At 48.2% G+C, this 18,759-nt stretch overlaps 1 protein-coding gene across 11 annotated transcripts in view; it reads left to right on the top strand.

Annotated features, from left to right (window-relative positions):
- Positions 1-18,759, top strand: part of Rgs9 (regulator of G protein signaling 9) — a 62,559-nt gene that overhangs the window by 30,713 nt on the left and 13,087 nt on the right. For 10 of the 11 annotated variants that reach the window (XR_004518659.1, XR_004518660.1, XR_004518661.1 and 7 more), the window contains 7 exons: positions 6,497-6,526; positions 7,368-7,429; positions 9,483-9,596; positions 10,561-10,676; positions 12,790-12,877; positions 14,638-14,776; positions 16,682-16,767. Coding sequence is in view for 6 of the 11 variants with exons in the window: in XM_010616818.3 (XP_010615120.1) it covers positions 6,497-6,526; positions 7,368-7,429; positions 9,483-9,596; positions 10,561-10,676; positions 12,790-12,877; positions 14,638-14,776; positions 16,682-16,767 (635 nt within the window). In the remaining 5 variants the exon portion in view is untranslated. The remainder of the gene's footprint in view (positions 1-6,496; positions 6,527-7,367; positions 7,430-9,482; positions 9,597-10,560; positions 10,677-12,789; positions 12,878-14,637; positions 14,777-16,681; positions 16,768-18,759) is intronic. The other variant, XM_010616821.2, reaches the window with a different exon arrangement.

Here is an 18,759-nt window from a genome sequence, read left to right as displayed (position 1 = left end):
TTTTTTTTTTTTTTTTTTTTTTTTTTTTTTTTAAATGGATAACTGGCTGCTCTGGAAACCTCTCTTTCCTGTAGAGAAGGAGGAGGTAGAAAGCGTCACTCACCTGCCTTCAGTAGGAGTGGGGACTGGGGGGGGGCTGTGACTGAGGCTCAGCTCTGGGGGGAGGGGAGAACGGGGCGAAGCCTTCACTTGAGCAGTTTGAGCTCAGGATCTGAGCTGTTCCACCTGGGTGTTCTGTTAGTTGGGGTGGCTCCCGAGGAGCACCGTGGTCCTCGCAGGGGAGCATCCTCCTGTCCTCTGGTCGTGCAGGAGGGGAGGGATGTGCCTCTGGCTTTCACAGCCACCTTGTGAGGGCTGCGGGCTGTGCTAGGAGCTGGGAGCAGAGAGCAACCCGGAGGGGCGCTGCACATGCAGCCCGGCTGTGGGTGCCCCGCTGCTTACACGTGGTCTCTTTCTCTCTCCTACCAGCTCTCTCTCTCCTGTCTGTGCACCGTGGCTGCCCTGGAGTCTCCAGACTGAACCCCCGGGGTTCTCGTGCCCCAGATCCCTCTTCACCTTCTGCCTCCCCACTGCCTGTCAGGCTGGGCGGTGCAGGGCTGGGGGCCGTGCTGTGCTCCACCTCTTGGCACCGCTGTCCGCCTCCTCAGGGTCCCCATTTGCCCCGGCCACCTGCCCTGAGAGGAAGGGGTCACAGAGGATGCCAAGGGTCCCTAGCAGGCCTTGGGGGTGTAGAGGTTTTGTGTTTTGTCTCAGTTCAGAGAAGAACTCGTGGGATCTTGGAAGAGAGAGGTCATTTCTGAGAAGGAGCGAATTCTTTGAAAAGACGTCTATTTTCCCTAAGCAGAGGCAAATACCCAACAAGTGTAAGAAAGGAGGCTGCTAGGTTGGACCCCGCTCTCCCAGGCCGATGGACTCCGGGCAGCCAGCTGACGGGAGGGGCCGCAAAGGAAGTGCATCCCCACCCTGTTCTGACTCCCCCTTCCCTTACCACTGGACCCACATCCAGGACCCCGGGTGGAGACCAGGCACTGGCCTGGTTGTGGCTTGGCCTCGCCCACATCCCCTCCACCCCGGGAAACGCTGCTCTTCACTGGGTTAACAGCTGCCACCTGGTGACAAGGGACAGTGCCCTGTGCTGAACAGTGGTCACACTGGATGGAGCTCAGCTCTGCCGCTCCCTGCCTGTGTGATCCTGGGCAGACTCACGAGCCGTTCAGATCTCAGTTTTCTCATCTACAGAATGGGAAAAACAATAGTTCCTTCCTAACGCAATTAAGCAGGTTCACTAACGTGAAGTGTCTAGCACAGTGTCTGATAGGTGGAGACACCCCATAAACAGTAGTTATTAGTGTAGCTGTCTGTCTTGGGCGGGAGATGATTTATGTGGGGCCCGACAGACCCTTGACTCAATTTGGGGGGGCCAGACTTAGCCAGTCTCCTCTTCTGTCCTTACACGTTCGCATACTGTGACTGGGTGGTGGGGAGATAGGAAGGAAGTTACATCCGGGGCAGGTGGGAATGGAGGCACCTCCCTGCTTCCCGGCTGAGGGAGGGAGGGAGGATGCATGGTCAAGGTTCTGATTTAGCTCAGCACCAACCCTCCCAACCCTTCCCAGGCCTAGGTACTGCTTCCAGGGCCCCTCCACGGGCAAGTGACTTGTAGAATCTCCAAGGCTCCACACTCAGAAGAGCTATGCTTGGTTTATGTTCTGCTGCCATCTTAAAATTCTCTGCTCAGTTAGCCTGGAGAAAGGCCCTGACATTTTCATTCTGCACTGGGCCCTGTCCATGGGGAGCAAGTTTGCCTCTGTCCTGTCAGGAAGTACCTAGCAAGACAGACATTTGCTTCCCTTGGGGGCAACTCTGGGCCCTCCTCTCCTTGGATGGGTGCCCCTCCTTGATTTTCCTGTCTGCTGTGACTGATGACTTCAGTAGCTGAGTTTCCTGGTTTCTGCCTTTGCCCCTCTCTGTGGTCCCTGCAGATGCTGCAATTCCTAGTGGTTCTTTCCATCCCCCCACCCCCGGGCCCCCCCTCTGTTTCTTTGCAGATTTCTGCCTGGCTGCTTCCTCCTGAGCTTGCCTTTCCCCTGAGCTTCCTCCCTCCTATCTGTCAATGGGGTCAGTGTCTCTCAGGCATGGCCCTGACCCCTTTTGCTCTGTGACAGTTGTCTACAGCCTCCATCCGGCTGGACCACAGAACTGCTGCATAAACAAGTCGAGCTCTGTCCCTATTTGGGCAAATCTGCAAGTGAAAAAATAATAAGTTGTCAGAATTCCAGGAATGTGGAGCACTCAGAGATTCCTTAGGCAAAATATTCTCAGTGTGGCAAAGTGTATCTATCGCTCGGGCAGGAGACAGAGCTGGCTTCGCTCTAAGAGGGCCAGCTTCTGAGAAAGGAGGGGAGTTGTGTGCGGATTCTGAGAGGACAAAATGTTCCTACCTATTTTATCATGAGGCAGTTTTCCTTGAATTTCATAGAATTGTGTGTGGGTGTGTGTCCTTTTAATAACTTCATTTCAAAATTATGTTTCTTATGACCTCTGGCTAAGTAATAATAATATTGATAGTAGGTTTGTAAGATTTAGCAAATAAAAACACAGGATTTCCAGTTAAATTTGAGTTTCAGATAAACAGTGATAACATTTTCAGTATTATTATATCCAAACCATTGCCTGGGCTTAGTATTTTATCTTGTAATGAGGGCTAACATCATTCCCTATATGTGTCATCTACTAGAAGCAGTATCTTAACCCTAATTAGTAGATACTATTTGTTTATTTATTTGTTTTTTTATTGAGTTTATTGGCACATTTTAGGTATACAGTACAGTTACCTTCATTATTGGGATCTTGTACCTTTGCATGACAGGTCTTGGTTCTCATTTTTTCCCCTTGTCCCTGCCCTCCCTTCACCCCCTCCTCCCCTCCCCATTTACAAACACTTTATTTCCATCTTTTCATTTTCTCATAGACACTATTTGTTGAGTCTCCACAATATTCTAGTCACCTGTGTAAATTATTTCTTTTATGAAGCTGATCCCAAGAGCAGCTATTTCTAAAGCAGAAATAAAAGCTAAACTTCACACAGACAATCCAAGGGAGAGGTGAGGAAGCCTCAGATTCAACCAAATCCTATCACAAGTTTAGCCTCCCTAAAACAAAAATTGGATATTCCAAATACTCTGAAAATTTGAAACCTTTTGAGCACTGAGTGATACTCATGGAAAAATTCATGCCACGGAGCTCTGTTTCATGCACAAATTATTTAAAAATATATAAAATTACCTTCGGTTTGCATGTGTAAGGTGTACATGAAACAAACAGATTTTGTTTTAGACGTCAGTCCTGTACCTGAGATACCTTGTTGTATACCTGCTGTTACTCCAAAATCTGAACAAAGAAATCTGAAATCAAATACTTCTGCACACAAGCATCTGGGATAAGCAACTGTCAACCTATTCCAGAGCATACTATAGTCTGGTTACCAGAAGTCAGCGGGTGATTCTGGGGACCACACAAATGGGAAACCACAGCATAGAGACAGAATCCTACAAAGATGATAAAAGCAAATAAAATTTTAAAAAGATGAAAAATGTAAAGCCAGGAGGACCGAAGTAATGGCCCAAAAGCCAGTATATTAGACCAGGGGAAGACGAGGAGAGAGAGAACGGAAAGATGTTTGCATGTGCCTATGACTTGCAAGTATGGCTTCCGTGGGGTCTCAGGAACATCGGGACAGCCAGAACCCACTCCACACTGTGTGTCTGCCCACCCGGCGGCACTGAGCCCTGGGAACTGCCCGGAGACAATGACGGATGGGATTCACATCATGGGGTCCTATGCATGAGCCCAGGGAGGAGCTGATGAGCAGGCAAGGTAGGAGAAAAGCAGTAAGTAGAGTGATTTTCCGTTGCTCGTGGATCACTTCCCAGCGTTGCAAAGGGCAGAGCTGGATTGGAATCATGGCTCAGCCAGTTACTCAGGTTACTCAGCAGATGTTGGGAAAGTTTCCCACAACCTCTTAGATTCCTGGATTTTCTCTGGAGAAAATCGGCTTGATAAAAATCTCCCTCCTTAAGATTTATGAAGACTCTAAAAGGTGAAAATTGCTTTGCGGTTTTTTCCCAGGCAGTTATTATTGTGGAGAAGTCCAGCTTCTCCTTGGAGCAGCAGTCAGAGATCATTAGATACTATTTTGAATAATTTACTTCAGGGCCTGGGATTTAGCTCAATGGGTTCTACCACCTGCCTTGCCAAGTGCAAGGACCGGAGTTCGATCCCCAGTACTAGAAAAACAAAACAAAAAAAACCTCCAATGGAGGGATCTGTTTGAGTTGGATTTGAGTGCAAGCCACTCTGTCCTCAGGCGCCTTTTCTGCCTGGAATGCAAGTCTTCTAAAATAGGGCTTATGTTGAAAGAGAACAGGAGCAAATGATAAGTGTGGTTGGCAAAACATTTAGATCATTTGGGGATAAACATTTTAAGTATAAAATATTTGAATAAACTTAGAATCCCCATCGTTTCTAGGCTTCCAAGAGCACTGCACTGTAGTCAGGAAATATTTGATATTTGTTGAGCATTTATCCTACATCAGACGCTATGTTAGGGAAGACAGTTTTAGTGGTACCTTAATGGCGATACATTTTTTTTTTTAAAAAGTCACATATATAATTAAAATTGTGATGAATGTTATGAAAGATCAGGATGTGAGAGAGTCCAAAACAGAGACCTACCTGAACATTACCTTTCTGGAACAACTCTCCCTATGCCCCCACCTGGGAAAAGGAGTTCCAGCAAAAAGCAAGCTATAAAAGTAATCCAATGAGGGGGTGAAGGGAGGGCAGGGGTAAGGGGAAAAAATGAGAATCAAGACTTGTCATGTAGAGATGCAAGATCCCAACAATGAATGTAACTGTACTGTATCTCTAAAATGTACCAATAAAACTCAATTAAAGCTGAAAAAAAAAAGTAATCCAATGAAGCAAAGTGAAGCCCAGCATAAATTATAAAGGAGAGGTGAGTACACGACATTCTAGATTGGAACTTTCTTCACCAGTGCTCATTTTGCTTACTGGCTAAGAGGAAGCAGTGTGTTTCTTGGACCTCAGACTATTCTACCTGAAGATTTGGTTGGGTTCCACAGCGTGGATACCAGCAGCTACAAATTAAGAGGTTCAGTTTGAAGTATGCACAAAGCAGCTCTTAGACATAACTGTCATTAGTTACTTGCCTCGTTGCTGAGACAAAATAGCTGACACCCAAAGTTAAAGGAGGAAAGGTTTATTTAGCTCATGGTTTGTAGAGTTTTCAGTCCGTAATCGGTTGACCCCAAGGCAGGGGGGCATGGCAGACAAGCACGGCAGAGGAGAAACAGTTCATGGTGGGCAGAAGGTAGCAAAGCAACAAGGGACCATAGCTCTTCCTATCTCTTAGATCTTATCCTTAAGACAAGTACTTAGGGTGGGAAGCACTCATACACTTAATCCTAGCATCCTTGATCCTGGAATTGCGCCATGAATTAATTCCAGTGACACACACTCTAGATCCAGCCACCTCTGAAAAAGCCCCAGCTGTGCCTGCTTGAGGCTTTGGGGGAACATTTAGATGCAAGCCATAACAATAACCACGTCTAGGGAAGCTGAGACTGGGATTATCCCTGTACACAACCTCAAGCATTGGGATAAAAATGTCGTACCAAAGATGCCTGTTCCTTTCGGGTTGTAGAAGCTCTGTGTCTATCATTTGGAGACAGATCTGAATAGTTCCTGGGAGCTTCTAAGAGCCAAAATGTGGAGCCCTTCTTGAAGCCAGCCTTCCTGTGCCTTAGCTTCAGGAGTCCCGAGAGGACACCCTGTAGCCCATCCCAGCGTGAACCTGCTTTGGCAGCTTCGGCAAGGGGACTGGCTCAATGTGACTGTCCCGTACAGCAGCTCAACTCTGGGACTCAGCTGGCAGAAGATGCTAGGATTTTAATTGTGTGCTTCCTTTTTGACAATGTGGCTTTTTTTGTTGTTTCAATTGGTTACATTGGTCAAGTTGTGATACATATCGGGGAGTGAATATTACTGTTCGTTCAGCCCTCTTCCCTGTGAGAAAAGAAACACTTCGCTCCACACTAGTTTCTGTATCTTTTTCTCCCATTCTGTATCAGTGAGAAGTGAAGATACCCCTCTTTATCTTCCCATTCACACACAGACCTGTAGACACTACAGTAGGTTGGGACCAACCCCGAACTTAGTCTTTAATTTATCTTGGTTTTTAGAAGAGCAGCATAAAACTATAGTGGTAAATTATACTCTATCCCTCACCACTTCTTTTATGGGTGTTATTCTTCAGAATAGGGTAGAGTTTGTGGTGATGGGGAAATCCTACCTTTTAAGTAAGAAGATATGGACAGTTTTCTCATGAGGAAGGGTATTTATTTTTCAAATGAGTATTTGAGCAGTCATGATTTAATGACATTGGTTTATTGGCTTTGCTCTTTTTGTTTTACAGAAGCAAACAATCACGGCTGTCAGGAAAGAGGTAATTAGCCGCTCGGTTCCAGTGAAGTTTGATATAAAACCCTGTAACAAATAATATGTCCTTTGTCTTTATGCTCTAGACTGGGTAATGAAATGAAGACCATATGTAATGTTCAGGCGAATGTTTCCAAATTAGTGGACGGCACAGAATGACAAAGGATCTTTTGTAAGATCTGAATGGGGCCAATGAGGAGACTCAGCAGGCAAAACACCCCTTGAAGTCACACATCTGAGGGATAGAAAGAAAGGGCTGTAGAAATTAATACTGCAGAGTGTCCCTGTCCCCAATCTGGCCTCTCTTCTTGCAGCCCCAGGGCCATCCAGAATCTATTCAAGGAGACAACTATTTCAGCCAATCCTCTATCTAGGGCCCAAGACAGAACCCCGAGAAGCCTTGGCCATTGAGGTGGAAGGTGTCAGTGGGTACTTTAGGAGCAGTTGAGGAAGAGATGGCTGGCTTCTTGCATAGGTGCAGAACCAGGAAGATTGAAGATGTCCCCTTTGGTGGGGACCATACTACTTCTGTCAGCCAGAAGCATGTAAAGGAAAAGCCAAGCATCTGGCCCCGTGCTTAGTTTAGTGGTTTGGGGACTTTTTCCCCCATTGGGTGCCTTTTTGCAGGCCAACACAAGATATGTTAAGGCAGCCACTAGTATGGAGTATGGGGTCACCTCTCTACTGTGGGTCTGAGTTCTGTTGGCACTGGGGTGGCCGTCTTGAGGGGATGGGGTGGGCTGTTGTTATGAACAATCGGCTTGTGGTTTTGGAGCCATATATAGTATCAGTTAGTGACACATAAAGGTGGGGAGTTGGATGTCTTCTAACAGCTCTCTCTCTTCCAGATCATGTATTATCAGCAGGCCTTAATGAGGTCCACCGTGAAGTCTTCAGTGTCCCTTGGAGGGTATGTCCCCGATTTGTTGGTCTTGCCAAGGTTTGAGCAGTAGGTAGGTGAGAGGCAAACTTGTGCTTTCAGGCAAGCTGGCCAAGTTGTGAACTGATGGACTTAAGATCTTAGAGAACTGTGAGGTACATAAGTCCAGTGTCTTGGAGTTTATTTTCTAGTTTTTCTCCCTTAGTGAAGTCTCTAGGTCTCGTCTTGGGCTGGGCAAGGTCAAGGGTTCTATGAGACCACTATTTCTTGGACTTTGCTGATGTGTGGAAGGTGGGGAGAGTTGCAAGTCCACAGACTGGACTCTGGGGTTGCAGGAGAGTCTGCAGTGCTGTTGCCACCCGCTCTCATTTATTAGGGATATTAATCTGGTTTTTGCCGCTCCATGTCTATGGCCATTTTCCCCCCTTTTTTTCTCGTACTGGAAATTGAGCCCATACCCTTCACACTGAATTATTATCCCCAGCCCTTTAAAAATTCTTCCTTTTCTTTTGAGACAGGGCTTCCCTAAGTCACTAAGTTGCCTAGATTGAGGTCCTCCTGCCTCAGACCCCCATACTGCTGGGATCGGTACAGATGTGCACCGTCAAACCTGAATTCCGTTGCTAATCTTGGATTTAGAAGAATTTGGATTTATTGGAAATTTACGTTTCATTTATTCAGCTTTCAGGTTACCTGATCTAGTATCTGGGAGATTAAAAACGGGCTTAAGAGCTTCCCCAAACACAAGAAGTTATCCTTTTGAAATGTGAAGTTCATCTTAGAAACACCTTGATAATTCTGAATTTTCCTGCACACATAAAAATAAAGCAGGCTTATCCTGTAATAATTTATTCTGACTGCGTAAGGCCTAAACAATGGCACTGGGTACTGTTGTGATTAAAGAGGCTGTGGTTGGTACAGTGCTTTCCTTCCCATATGGTTAGAGGTTAGGCTCTCAGAAAAGTCTTCAAAGACCTTTCACACTTTAACAAATTCATAGTTTTCAAAAATGTCACCTTCCCCGAGAAAATGTCCCGTGACCTCACCCACATTTTGCAGTGACCCCATTTGGGGCTGCTGAGCCCCGGCCATAGAGGAGAAGTGTACCCCATGCCCACTTTGGATTATGGTGACAATTATTGCTCTACGGCAAACCCAAAACTGTTTATTCTGAAACAGGTTTCATGAAATAGAAAGATAATTGAAGGTGACATGAAGGTTACTGGACACACTTTCCCATTTTGGAAAAATTGTCTCAGCCCCTCATGACCATAATTTTACATCATTAGCATTTGGACTCGTGAACCAGTTTTTTTTCCCCCCTCTCTAACTGCTCCCCTCAGAGTCTGATTGAAGAATAAGAGCATCACGGGAGATGTGAAGCCAGGGGGCTTGAGCTCCGCAAACCTAGGTCTCTGGTTTACCTCTGGGCCGAGGATTCTGTTCCATCCAAACCTATCTCCGTGGGCGGCCTCTGGCAGGTGCCCTTCGTGTACCCTGCGGCGCCTTTCATCACCATGGGTGAAGGTTTTCCATCTTTCTCTGACATCAGGAAATATGAAAACTCAGAAGATCTGATTGAACTCGAGGGAATTTCCTTTTGCTCCAAGCAGTGGGTCTGGGGTTAAACCACAGTTAAGTTGTAAATAATTGGTTTAAGTTCCCAAACCTAGGGGTTATCCTCATAAAGGACAGACCCAGCATGGTGCCAAGGTCCCAGCAATTCTGTGGCAACCTCAGGCTTCCCAAATGAGAAAGCCAAGGTTTTGCAAAAGGAAATTCTGAGTATAATTTGAGGTTCAAAATCTCCTAACAACAGGTGAACATATTTTAATGAACCGAGGACACAGAAGTAAAGTGACAAAGGGACCCGATCGGGAGAGAACACTTGTTATTCACAGATAGGACACAGATCTCTGCCCAACCCAAGGGCTGGTGGAACGTTTTCCTAAGTAGGCAGTAATAAGTACAGTGGATGACTAAACGGACAGATGAAAAGAGGATACGCCGGTCATTAGTCTGAGCATTCATTTAGGCTCTTGGTGTTGAGCTTCTAGGAAATCATTTTCCATTTACTTTTTAGGATCGTCAAGTACAGTGAGCAGTTCTCATCCAACGATGCCCTCATGTCAGGCTGCCTCCCTAGCAACCCTTGGATAACAGACGACACTCAGTTCTGGGACTTAAATGCCAAATTGTAGGTATTTAATATATTGGGGTTTTATTACTATTGCTTTTTGCATCGCAATTCACACGCCACACAGCTTACCCATTTAAACCGTATATAGTTTCATGGCTTTTATTGTGCTCATTGGGTAGTGCCATGATTACAGTTACTTGCAGAATATTTTCATCACCCTCATAGAGATCTCGAACCTCTAAGCTATCACCCCACCCCACCCCATACTCCAGCCCCGGGCAATCACTCATCAGTCGATTTTCTGCCTCTATGGATTTGCCTACTCTAGATCTTTCATGTAAGGAACCAGACAGCATGTGGTCTTTTATTAATTTTTTTCCACTTTGCATAATACTGTCACAGCTTATCTGTACGTAGCGTGCATCGGCGCTTCATTTCTATTTGTGTGTGGCAATAGTCGTCACGTGGATATCCGATGTCTTGTTTGCCTGCCCACCTGTTTCTGCCTCTTAGCAACGATGAATAAAGCTGCTGTGAACACGCATGAACATTGATGGTGAAGATGCAGCCACAGTGGGTGGCAGGCAGGTGTCTGGCTGGTGGCGGAGACCACAGCGTCCATCACCAGGGCTGCCCTAGAACCGTTTCCTGGCCCCTGACGACAGCCTGACCCTTCCCAGGATGGTCTCCAGGCTTTCAAGGGCACCTTTGTGCTCTTTCTCCCTGAAGGCTATAGGAGCTGGGCCTGAATGGCTAGCTCCCATCACCACTCTTCAGCGCTGAAAGCTCATTTCCTAGAGCACTGGGGGACTCATCTGAGACTGCATCTTCCTGGCCAGGGCTATTTGCACTGTGTGTTTATGCAGGGACTGGCGGTGGAGGAGGAGGAGGACTGAGTGGAACCCTGGGCTGAGGTTCTAGTGGAGGCCGGTGGGGAGCTACAGTCCCTCACCGCCACCCCAGGCATCACTCGGTCCTGCCTTGCTTGAAGAGTTGTGTTTATAAATCATCGCCCTTGCAGGGTGGAAATCCCAACCAAGATGCGGGTGGAACGATGGGCCTTCAATTTCAGTGAGCTGATCCGAGATCCCAAGGGTCGGCAGAGCTTTCAGTACTTTCTCAAGAAAGAATTCAGTGGTGGGTGTTTTTTTCTTATTATTACTAGTTTTTAATTGAAAATAATTTACTTTTAGTAACATTTCTTTGCCATCTAGCCTTGGATTTGCTCAGTGTAAGTTTCCATAGCTTTGCTAAAAAGCTCTGAAACAGGGCTTCCTCCTTAAGAGCACAAGGAGAAATACCTGGGTCTAGTCCCAGCTCCTTAGTCACATGGATTACGTTTCTGAGGGCTCCACCCCTCCTTGACTGCCCTCTATCACCCAAAGAGATCCTGCTCCCTCCATCCCAGCCTTTAAGTGTAGCTTTTCAGGGAAAGTAAAGGGATGGGCTGTAGAGCAAGCACGCTTTCCCTTGTACTCCCAGCCTGGCTTGCTTTAGCTCGCTGGTGCTGTGTATTCAGTTCACCTGGGGGAGATTTTAAAGCACATGTTGGCCTGGGTCCCATCCCCAGAGATCCCTTTCGTGTTGGTTTGGGTCCGAAGCCCTGACGTTTTAAATGACGCCCAGGTGATTCTACGGCGCGACTATGGGTGAGAACCACGGCCTTAGCCCCTGGCCTGATTCCTTCGGGGGCCTTAAAAGTGTGTGGATCTTAATAGAGTGGGCAGGGGTGTGTTTTATGTCCCACCTCTGAGTGCCCACGGCAGGCACTTGCGACCTCTTAAATAAAATATACTACATGGAAAAACGTCTGGGAAAACCAAGAGGACAGATTAGAACCCGTTTCACTAAGCTGCACATTCTATTGGCTTCAGCACCTTTCTGAAGCAGTTCCTTTCATGGGGTTTATTTGATACTTAGCGAGTCACTTTTGAACTTCGACGCTGCCTACTACGCCAGACCTGCTTCCCTGTGGAATTGCCCTGGACATGCCTTTGGTAGGGTTGACAGAACATTACGTCATGATAGGGACCGCTGAAAATTTTTCTTCCTAATCAAGCCTAATTGCCATAATATAATAAACCCCAGAACAGAAGATGGAGAGAACCCTTAGAGCAAACTGGTGAAGAAGTGGGAATGCTGCCATCTAGTGGCACAGTGTCAAACTACTGTTTGACCCTACCGTGCCTTACAAACAGAATCCAGGAAAGATTTCCCTGTAGTATTAAAACCATATTATGGACGATGTCCTTATGACAATCAAGATATGAAAAAGGCAAGTGAATTATCTCTTTATTCATTTAATTAAAATCATAAATCGAGATATGATCCACATAATATGTAAGTCACCTTTTCAAGTGTACGGTACAGTGTTTTTAATATAATCACTAAGTCTGTATTCATCAACACCATTTAATTCCAGAGCAATTGTACCACCCCTAGAAGAACCTTCTTGCCCAGTAGAAGTCATTTCCTGTTCCTCCCTCTCCCCCACTTCCTCCTTACTGCTCTGTTCCCCTGACCCCAGCCCTAGGCAACCACAAAGTTATTTTCAGTCTCTTGTATAGATTTGCCTATTCTGGAAATTTATGGTACACTGAATCGAGGGGTCTGACTTTCCTTCTGAGTGGAGAGGAGCAGAGCCCTTTGGGCTTTTGTGACACTCAGTTAAATCTCCCTGTGGCCAGGCCTTCCCTGGAGTCAGTCCCTCATGGACACACCTTGGGGATGTAAGGACCGGGAAGGGACCTCTGGGGTAGGGAGGGGCTGCAGAAGGTGGGGTCTCTACATGCAGACAGAGGAGGCAGAAGTCACTAAGGCATTTAGGAAAAGAGCCTGAAGCGCTGTGAACCGTGCTTAGGAGGCTCGTCACAGGTGGCTTTGTTCAGGCAATATCTGTTACAGATAAATGTGGGGGCAGAAATAATGCTGCTGCCGCTTGCTGTGTATGGGGGGTTATTATGAGCTCTGGCCTGTGTGCTGTTGGAGGAAGGACAGCACCCCCAGTGTGAATGCAGTGCCCCAAAGGTGGTGTTTGCCAGTCTAGTTTATTTCAGAGGACACCAGCAACTGTAGCCACTCCTGGGCCCCGATGTCATGGTGTGCAGGGGCTCATTCGCCAGGGAAGGGTGCTCACCATGCCGCAGAACTGAACCATCCCAGCTGACCCATTTCTTTTATTCCCTCTTCTGTTCCTCTCTCTGCTCGCTCCTGTCTGGCTTCTGTCCGTGTACCCCTCCTCCCTGTGCAGGGGAGAATCTGGGATTCTGGGAAGCCTGTGAGGATCTGAAGTATGGAGATCAGTCCAAGGTCAAGGAGAAAGCAGAGGAAATCTACAAGTAAGGATCAGCCAGATTGCTGAGAGTCCTTTCCCGTGTGTGGGGCTGCAGTTAGAGAAGGAAGGGCCCCCACGTGCGGCCATCCTGGTCCTGCCCAGCCTCAGGCACTGCCCCTGCCACACCATGATACACCCTGCTGCTTTCGAAGGCTTGAGGGTCCCTCTGGAGGCAGCCTGGTGAGATGGTCCAGTAGGGTGCCCTGCTCCGGTGGGTATGCATTTAGGGATTGTCCTGAATTACAGTGCAAGGTTCATTAGACGTGTGTGTGTGTGTGTGTGTAAGACACAGAAAGAAACAGAGAGAGGAGTGACCAGATGGGCACCGCATTAGAAACCAGAAGACACAAAGGAAAGGGACAGAGAGCCCGATTTGGGGTCCGAGCCCGATTTCTCATCCGTGGCTCTCGCTGCTCCCACAGAAGTAAGTGAGCACCTCCTCAGGCCCCCCTTTCACATGACCCCAGATCCAAGGGCTCAGTTTAGAAGGCTCAGCCATGCTGCCAGTGGCCAGGGAAGGAGGAGAGAAGGCGGGACGAAGTCACCGAGACTGCTCAGAGCCACACTCCCACCAGCACTCCTCCCCGGAGCCGGGCGGGTGCCCACACCCTGCTGCGTTGGATCCCTGTGAGTCCTTCTGCCTGCCCTGGCCACAGTGGACAGCAGTGATTTTAGCTTGCACTCACAGCTGCCCTGCAGTTCCTGAGGCCCGAGCTCCACATGGCTGGAAGCAGCTCTCGCAGCCCGCTCTCTGCTGAGAACTCAGTCTTTGTCCTCTGGTGTCCTCCTACATGCGGAGTCAGGATGGACCATGCCAGTTCTCGGAGAGGAAGGGCTTCACAAAACAGCTGAGGCCTCTCTCCTCATCTCAGAGGCTCCTGTGCTCTGGCAGTTCTGCTCACCTCCTGCCACAGGGAGGGACCGGAACACAGAGAGGCTCGAGAGCGGATTCAGGTAGAGTGGGAGGACTCTGGTCTGGGAGAGTCAGATGGCAGCCTTCCCCAGCTCGACAGGCACACCACCACCATGCTTGCGATACGTGGACATCTCCTGATGTCTAACTCCTTCTGCAAGGGACTTTGCTGGTTTTGGGGTCACTTTAGCCACCTCCCTCCCCAGATGCCCACTTGGGGAAGTCTTAGTTGAAATTCCAAATTGTCACGCATATCTTAAGGGGGAAGGCAGAACGTCCATCCGTGGCCCGAAACAGCTAAGAATCGTCGTATTGACAGAGTTCCCTGTGCCCACAGCCCAGGTAGAGCCACAGGACTCAGAAAGCACAGCTGACGTTGGGGCCCCTGGGCTGGATGCCCAGGGGTCACGTTTCGGCCCCAACTCGGTGTTGAAGCTTCATCACCGAACCTGTTTGGACAGGGCCGAGGGAGAGCAGAGCAGAGGGCCCCGCAGGCACCTGTCTGGCGGTGTCCTAGCCTGGTTCCAAACTGCGCCCTGAGCCCGGGTGAATAAATAGGCAGAAGGGGTTGGGGTGGAAGTGGACTCTTTACCTTCTTGGCTAGGAACTATCACCACTTTGTTCTCTTTCCTAGAGGCTGGGGACACCTGAGTACTCTCATTCCCACAGCTGGTGTGGCTGTCCTCTTGCTTCTAGGAAAAGCTGCTTAACACCCTCTTCAGATGCTGTAGCATCTCTGAAAAACCTTATCAGCATCACCCCAGGGAGCCTGTTCCATCAACCCCTCTTGCCCTTGCAGCTGTGAACTCGGTGTAACTACTTTTGCAAACACGTCTTCCGTCCCTCCACAGACTGTTCCTGGCCCCCGGGGCGAGGCGGTGGATAAACATAGATGGCAAAACCATGGACATCACGGTGAAAGGGCTGAGGCACCCCCACCGCTACGTGCTGGACGCAGCCCAGACGCACATCTACATGCTCATGAAGAAGGTGGGTGCGCTGCGTGTGGGCCGCGCACAGGGCCTGAGAGCCCTCCGTGACATGGGGAGACCACTTGCTCGCCACCCCGGCTGGGTCCTCCATGGGCCAGAGGGTGAGGACACCTGCAGAAGCCGTGTGCACCTCAGGGGCCCCTCCCTCCGCAGGAGAGCTGTGGGAGCACCGGCGACACCAGCAATGGTAGAATCATAATGGCTGTCATTTGTGGAAGGCTTATTAGTTGCAGTCACCGTGCAGAGCGCGGAACTTTGTTGTGAAAGAGACCATCGCGCGGAAGGCTGTACTTCTCTAGCGGCGATGACGTTCCACCTCCTGCTCTCCTGGAGCCCATGCTCCGGGCTGTCCAGTGGCAGGGTGCGGTTCCTGTGGCCCTGGGCACATAGGACACATGGGAGGTCCCGTGTCGAAAAGAGACAAACCAGTGCAAACTAGGTACAACTCCAAGGGGGTTCAGTTGCCTTCTGGATTATTAACAAATGCCAACATGGTAGGAATCGTCCGGGAATTGTTAAAAATAAAATAAAGGGGACCCGAGAGAAAAATCATTCACTTTCTTAGGAAACGAGGACTGGAGGCTGAGAGGAGGGAGGTCCTCCAGTTTGGTCCCTACTCAGCGTCATCCCTGCCCAGGCTCCCTCGTGGCACTCTGACTGCTCACGGGGGCAATTATTCCCTTTATGGCAAAGTGCCCAACCAACTGTGCTGTGTGATTGAGTGGGGGTTGGCACACGTCTGCGATCTTCCCTTCCGTTTGTTTCTAGTTAGCCTTTTCTTGTGTTAAAGAAAATATATTTACTTTTTTTTTTTTTTTTTCTGGTAGCGGGAATTGAACTCAGGACCTTGTAGCTTTCGAGGGAGGTGGCAGAACTATTTGCTCCTGTAAAACAAAGAATTATTTAGAATTCTCAGCAGGCTACATTCGCCGTTTATCGCCTCCCCACTTTTTTCCCCATCAGGAGGGTTTCTTTATATTTTCCCACTGGCAGATCCACAGCATAGTCTCTTTAATGATAACCCTGCTTATGTGGTTTACAATATTTTGATTTTTTTAAAATGTAGTTTTCACAGTCTCTTAAGAGCTGCACAGGGTGGCCAGCTCCTAGCCAGGAAGGAAGAGTCACGGGTGTCCCTGCAGGCCGGGTGCTCTGGTGACAAGCTCACTGCGACTTGGTATCTCCACTAGCCCTATTCCCGGGTTCTGTCGTCATTCTCCTACCTGTGACGGATACTCTCAGCCCTTAGAATCATCCTGTGTCAGTCCTGCGTTGTTGCAGAGGGCTCTGTTCTGTCTCTGTCATGACCAAATTTTTTGGCCGGCCAGAAGCACCGTTGGAGAAGTCAGTTCCCAGACCCTGCACAGGGTCCCCAGAAACATCTCACAGTGGAATCAATGTGTATTTCTTTTCTCTTTTCTTGTATTCCTTTGCTTTTTACACCCAAACTTAGAGCAGAGAGCTCCGTGGTGGGATGGGAAAGGGTTCTATAGGTAGTACACCTTGGAGGATGGCGCTGGCTGGGAGAGGCTAATGTCCTCTGTCTCTTGCTGGCGAACAACTCTGAGGAGGATTTTGGTGTGTGGGGGTGGAGACTGTGCCTTTGAAAGCCCCAGGCTGTGCCATTCTTGGGGTTCCAGATGAGACCAGATTGGGATGGTGCCTTCCTGGCTGGTAATAAAAGACGGTATTTCTAACAAGTTCCCAGGTGACACTGGTGCCGGCCTGGGACCCACATCTGAGAGGAACTGCTCTCAATGGCTCCCTGAAATCTTTCAGGCAAGGAGACGAATGTGCCCTGTGTCATTCTGCCACCCAGCGAGGGCCAGACAGAGGGTGGCAAGCGTGTTTGATTTGACACATTCTCTCTCATAATCAGTTTTTTTTTCTTTGCTTCCACCAGGATTCTTATGCTCGCTATTTAAAATCCCCAATCTATAAGGAAATGCTGGCCAAAGCGATTGAGCCTCAGGAAACCACCAAGAAAAGGCAAGTGGAGCTATTTGTAATTGTTGCTGCCTGCTGTTTAGTTTATGGAGAAGCCAGGGTTTTTTCTGGCCCAATGGCTACTATTGATGTTTGCTTATGATAATATTGGGGACTGGAAAGTATTACATACACAGCATCTCATTTCTTCATAATGCCCTCAAATTACTCCAGTAAGATTTCCTTAGCAGTTAGTTCTTTCTAGGTTTGTTTCCCTCATGCTGATTTGAAAGAGTTCTGATTATCAGAACAATAATTACCCTTATCACAAATGGAAACATCTCACTGTTTTTTTTTAAATTGCCACTCTTCTCCACCCCCAAATTGATGAATGGGACTTCTTTTAGCTACATTTTTATATCTGCTTTGTTCCGAGCACTGCTTAAAAGAGAACAGCACATTGTATCCCAGAGAAAATGCTAGATTGGTAGAGGAGAAGAAGAGTCACGTTTGAAGTGTTCTTTTCACCTCCAGGGATTACCCTGTAGAAGCCTGTAGATTCATCCATTTTCCTTTTCACTGCAAGTGTACATCACTTCACCTTTTAGAGCCACTGGGACATTGAAGGACTCTAACATGGGGCAGAAAAATCGATCCCTCTTTTTTGGGAAAAACACAGGGATTGAAGATTCAAAAGAGTAACCGAATGACAGCTTGAACAAAGTCGTAGGACCCTGGCAGAGGCTTTTCAAAGCACTGGCAGCCATGTGTCCTGTCCCATGCTTAGTAAATGCCCAGAGAGCCCATGCTGGGCTTCTGTCCAACATCTTCAGTCCATTCTAAAGGAGGCAGTTGGACCATAGCCTTTTTCAAAGGAGCTTAAGGAAAAAAAAAAAAAAAACCACAAAAAAAACCCAGCTCGGTTCTTTCTTGAGGATAATGGTGCTGTTATGAACAGGACAGAAAGGAAGTCTTTGTGGTGAGTTCTAGGTTTACTGAGCAAGGAAGGGGGTTCAGTATCCCCGGGGACTTGAAAGCTTCTCTTTTAAGCCACAAGAAAGGGCTCTAATAGCCTCAGAGGGCCTGCCAAAAAGTGGGGGCAGAGGGAGGTGTCTCAGTGCACACAAGAATTCAGCTGGGATCCTTCCCAGACCCAGCTGGGGCTCTGAGAGCCTGGGGTGGTGGGGACCACTGGGGCACCCCTGGCTTTGGCGTGGGCCAAGGCAGTCTGGGACTGTTGTCGTCACCACCGTGAATGGGAGACACCCATGCCTGCTTCTGTATAGGATGAAGAGGTGGGAATGGCAGTGGGTAAGTTTGTTCCGTCACTCACAGGAATAGGACGATGGATTCAAGTTTAATTTTTCCAGGAGAAATTTAAGTCTACACCCTAATCCCTCCCTTTGGCAGGACTGTGAGACACCCAGTGTCAGGCAGTGCTTCCTGGTGGGGGAAACATCCACCTCCCAGACATAGATAGGAGAGTCCTAGATATGAAGATAGATATGAAGTCCAGAAATTGGAGTAGGTCCTAAGTCTTCAGTCTGTCATTGCTGTTGAAATACTCGGTTCCCAGGGTCGTGTGTGTCCTCAAGAGCAGGGTCTTATCTACTTAGTCTCTCTGGCTCCCTGGAGCACCTAAAGCTTTGTCTTGGCTCCTAAGGACATGGTAAAGAGAGTTTGGCTCCAGGAATCCTTACTTGGCTTCCGAAGGTTCTGACTCTGTGTATGAGCAGAGCCCCAGGCCACCACCCCGCTCCAAGCCCTTTCCTCCTTCTCTGCCTGTTGGAACCCTGCTGTCTTGGACAGTCCAGCTCTCTGTGCCCTCCCAGGACTTGGCTTTTGAAAAAAAAAAAATCAACTCTCAAGTGGGGTTGGGACGCTTAAGTTTCCATAGCCTGAGCCTGCCTCGCCTTCTCCTTTCATAGAGACCTTTCGGGATGTTGAGATGACACATTATACATATTGTAGAAGGTGTGCCTGTCATCTTTACCGTCTGCAGAGTCCTTTTCTTTGCGCATGACTTATAATCCCATGGCAGTTGGTGCTCACTCT

This window comes from Fukomys damarensis, unplaced genomic scaffold (genome assembly GCF_012274545.1).
Source record: "Fukomys damarensis isolate Sample0158 unplaced genomic scaffold, DMR_v1.0_HiC HiC_scaffold_23, whole genome shotgun sequence".
NCBI lineage: Eukaryota > Metazoa > Chordata > Mammalia > Rodentia > Bathyergidae > Fukomys > Fukomys damarensis.
Note: the sequence above shows the minus strand (reverse complement) of the source record. Positions and strands in the feature narration are given on the sequence as shown.